The sequence below is a fragment of the Papaver somniferum genome, unplaced genomic scaffold, assembly GCF_003573695.1.
Source record: "Papaver somniferum cultivar HN1 unplaced genomic scaffold, ASM357369v1 unplaced-scaffold_137, whole genome shotgun sequence".
In the NCBI taxonomy this organism is placed as follows: domain Eukaryota; kingdom Viridiplantae; phylum Streptophyta; class Magnoliopsida; order Ranunculales; family Papaveraceae; genus Papaver; species Papaver somniferum.
Genome location: NW_020622934.1, coordinates 4,970,845 through 4,975,043, shown reverse-complemented (window position 1 = coordinate 4,975,043; position 4,199 = coordinate 4,970,845). Strand labels below are relative to the sequence as shown.

The window sequence follows — 4,199 nt, the reverse complement described above, 5'->3', positions numbered from 1 at the left end:
TAATACCAACATCAAAAATTCTGCTAAAGTTAACCTGCTGCTAATACATCTTTTGAATTTGTGAATAATTTAACAGTAAATACAATCTCTATAAATCACACAGCAACCGATAATAAATAATTAAAAACTAACCATAAACCCATCTCTAATACTCTAAATAGGTAAAACTCAAATGAACTCAAGGTAGCTCAACTGATTGAGACTGTACACAGTTTGACGTAAATAAATGGAGGAACCCTTGAAGTCTTCGATAGAAACTGCCTTGACATGTATTGTTGTTATCTACGACACATTTGCTCCATTGTAACCACCTTTGGAGGTTTTGTCAGATTTTCTCTTGAGAACAATTACCCATGTAATCACTTCTAGCACTAGAACAATACCAGCCAACACACACAGGAAAACAATGTAAGATGTTTTCCACTTCTTAAGAGGTTGCAAGATGTCTAAACCTTTAAGCACGTTGATGATGCCTAGTACAAGAACACTGTAACCTAATCCATGGTGGTAAATGTTCCAATAGAAGCGGAGCTTGTGATCCTTCTTCGGTCTTACGAACAATGCAAAAATCTAGACAACACAAAGAATGGCGCACTTAGATAAAAATGTCTGATGAGTTTCATCTGGTAAAATATAAGACAAAGTCACCACTGCATTTAACTAGCTAGCTAGTTCAGGTGTACTCAATCGAGCTTCTTGAATAACGATTGCTAATTCAAAAAACATTCTAAACGGAAACAAAATTGGTACTTCTACTATTTACCTACAGGCTATAGTAAGAGCTGTGACGGAAACTCTAAGAGACGGAGGATAGTTAACGCTATACAATTAGTGTTAAAAAGTCGCTTCTCATAAGATGCTGGTCCCTGAAGGAGAAAAATCTGGTAGGAGGAGTTATCACCTGCAATGTTGCAAAAGTGAAGAGGGTGATTCCGATATTTCGGTGAAGAGTGTTCCCGAAGCCTTGTGCTTGTTTACCAAGCTGAAGTCCTGTAGCCCACCCTGCAACTCCAATTGCATAACCAGAGAGCTGGCAGAAGACATGAAGGTAAAACCATGCGGGGTCCGCTGCCTCGAACACTCGAAGGTACCTTGCAATGACAGCTCCAATTGGAAACAACATTCCCCAACTTACAGCATTCAGAACTCCATGGATCTGCTCAGGGATAAAAAGCAAGTACCTGTCAGTTTTTCATAGTGATTGATTCCTAATTAATGAGCAATTTCACTGTTCTTTTTTTAGCCAATTAACAAAGACCCCATATTGTATTCCACAGCCGAAGATAAAACTCACAACTTATAACAGAGAAAAATACAACTGTAATGGTATTTCATATGCTTAGTATAATCAATTTGCCGAAATAGTTTACATTAGAGTATTTGTAAAACCACCTTTAGAATTTCAACCTCTTGGAGCATTAACTCAAGAAAGTTAAAGGTTTCTTAGGCCTCAATTTCTTGTCTAAATGAAGTGAGGCCTTTGCTTATTTCGCTTTAAAGAGCTCTTAAGAGAAATCAACTGCAAGAAATAAAAAAATTCTAGCTTCATGTTATTAACTCCAAAGTAGCTTCATACCAGTGTTACAATTTGTTCCGAAATTTAATGCTGAAATTCTGAAACCAGTACAGCTAATTTTCACACATCCAAAGTGTGGTTTAACAGTGGAAATTATTCTTCAAAAAAACATATACCACTTATTTAACTCCCCAAAAATTATACTGCAAATTTAGAGATCTTGTACTTGCGCAAGAGTAAAAAACATCAAGACAAAGAAAAGAAAACCCAGAAAAAACTCACATTTTTCTTTTTCAGCTTTGAGCTAATACCACCACTTTTTGCACTAGAAGTACTAGTACTGCCGCCACCACCACTACTGCCACCAGCGGATCCACTCATCAAATCAAGTTTCCCCACAGAATTAATATTATCAGCAGCAAAGCCATGAACATTAAGATCGCCATTCTCATTCTTCAAACTAGGTCCAACTTGCCAAACATGATTCACTACTTTGCCATAAGTTGGAGGCAAAACAATACTTGCATACATCTTAATAACACCATCAACATATTCAGCTTCCATTTTTGAGACTTGAAAATCAATCTTACCAAGTAGAACATCTTTATATGAAGTAACGTTGTAAGTTTTAACAGTCATAGATCCATCAGACTGTTTATAAGCAACCAGAGTTTGAGAACCAACCATTCCTGTTGACGTTGGATTGATAGCCCATGCAATCCATCCATCTGGTTTAGCTGGTGGTGCTATAAAAGCTATATCTAATGATGATTTTGATGAATCATATGTCCAGTGAAGATATGAATCTAGTTTTGGTAGATCACTACATTGTTTATATAATTTGTTTTTTGATAACTTTTGTGATGAACATGTAAGTGAATTCGAGATCTGAGTCTGTAATAATAATACTACTAAGAATGTGTATAGTAAGATTATACTAGTATTAGAATCCGAAGCTGCCATTGATTGAATTTGAATTGATAACAATAATAATAATAATGGCTTCTCTGGTTTTCAAGCTTTTTGTTTATGATTGTGTAATGGCCAACTTTTATAGTGAGAGATTCTTTCTTGTTTAGTACTACTACAGTATTATTTTCTTTATTTACTTAGTATTTAAATTCTTTTGGAAAAGGCAAAGTAGAAATTTTAAGGAATTAATTACAATTCCATAATCAGAAGAATAACTGAGTAATAGAAGCTCAAATTGATTAACTTTTTTATTTGTTTTTTTGACGGAGATTAACTTTTTTACATGGGGCAGAGGGTGTCGTAATAAAAATAAAATATAATGGGTAGGCCGTTAAAGTAGTTATTAAGAAAGTCAAAATACATATCCCCTTGCAAGATCTTGTCGATTTCCAGTGAATCGGCCGACTGTTGTGCCTAAAATTGGGTTTGAATCCACGAAACTTTTAATTTTGCCTTAATCTAAAACCAACTTTTTTTTACTTGCCCATTATCTTCGTTAATTGCTTCGAAAAAACTTCCTTAATCTAACACTACCACACTTTTGTGAGGCTTTGAAAAGCGCCTGAATTTTATTTATTGACAATCTTATTCGATTTGATGTTCGAAGGATTATAAAAAAGAGGTGGTAGATAGACACACCCTTCTGATTGATCATGATCAATTACATCAAGAAACAGGACAACACAGATAGTACATGATTTACATTTGAAACTTAAAAAAACAAGATATGAAAATCGAATTAAACTTCTGCAGCCCGTTGAAGGATTGGATATCCTTATAATGGTTTGAAACCATTTTGTTTCCTGATCATCATGAATATTAGATGCTTCCATAAAAGGGAAGTAATACGCCCAAATTAATTTCTTCACAAACAATCTCCACATATGACGAAGAAGATCGTTTCATCCAGAACATGCTTGATGATGATGCAAATCCACCATAAAAACTTAATAAGACAATAAGAAAACAAGCACTGATAGTATTGTGAAACCATCAGACCGATAAGAAATCATAAAAATTGTCTAGAAACAATTTCTTTTATTGGAAGATAAATCTATACAAGTAAACAAACTTGATCTTCCCGGTAGGTCTGAAAAATCAAACCAAAACTGGATAGCTCAAGGATCTAAAATCTGAAAAAAGTAGTTTTTTTTTTCCTTATGTGTTGAAGAGAGAAAAGGGGAGAGAGGATAATATCTTGATGGTCCAAAATTGCTATTCTACGCAAAATTATGAATCCCTGGTCCATGATTTTGGTTTGGGGCTCATAGAATGACAAAATTGGATGATCAAATAACAATCAACGAAACCCTCGAAATACTTACTTCTTCAGTTTCAAAATGATATGCTTGTTTGGTTTTGCAGGATAACTAACAAAACTAATCATTAAGCCATTTTTTTCGTGTTTTTTCCTAATTTATCCTTTGGAAACGAACCACCTAGTCGCTTCTCTCCTCCCTCTCTCCTAAAAGAAAAAAACCTTAGAGCTTCCTCCTTCTTGCTCAGATTTATGCTTAGTTTGGTATTGCTGCGGTTTTTATAAAAACACTTTTCTGCTGTGCGTTGATGTGTTGTGCTGTGAGAAAAAAAGAGTTAGACGTTTGGTAAAATATTAAATAAAATTAAAACTGATTAAAAAAACAATCAAAGTGTGTTTGGTAAAATATCATATTCAACCATTGTTGTTATGACAAATGACAAAAACAGACAT

General features: G+C 34.4%; 1 protein-coding gene across 1 annotated transcript; it reads right to left on the bottom strand.

Moving 5' to 3' along the window:
* Nucleotides 1-2,579, bottom strand: LOC113334877 (cytochrome b561 and DOMON domain-containing protein At3g25290-like). The gene is made up of 3 exons (XM_026581100.1): nucleotides 1,799-2,579; nucleotides 902-1,156; nucleotides 1-570 (listed from the first exon to the last, which is right to left on the bottom strand). The coding sequence occupies exons 1-3, from the start codon at nucleotides 2,477-2,479 to the stop codon at nucleotides 283-285; spliced, it is 1,224 nt and encodes a 407-aa protein (XP_026436885.1). The 5' UTR covers nucleotides 2,480-2,579; the 3' UTR covers nucleotides 1-282.
* Between the last annotated feature and the right edge of the window lie 1,620 nt (nucleotides 2,580-4,199).

Bases quoted from the DNA above. Each gene is read 5' to 3' on its own strand.
- LOC113334877 (XM_026581100.1), bottom strand. From the start codon at position 2,479: ATGGCAGCTTCGGATTCTAATACTAGTATAATCTTACTATACACATTC. The intron at 1,157-1,798 runs GTGAGTTTTTTC...ATCCCTGAGCAG, and splicing joins CAAAGCTGAAAAAGAAAAAT to ATCCATGGAGTTCTGAATGC. The intron at 571-901 runs GTGATAACTCCT...TGTGTTGTCTAG, and splicing joins TCACTTTTGCAACATTGCAG to ATTTTTGCATTGTTCGTAAG.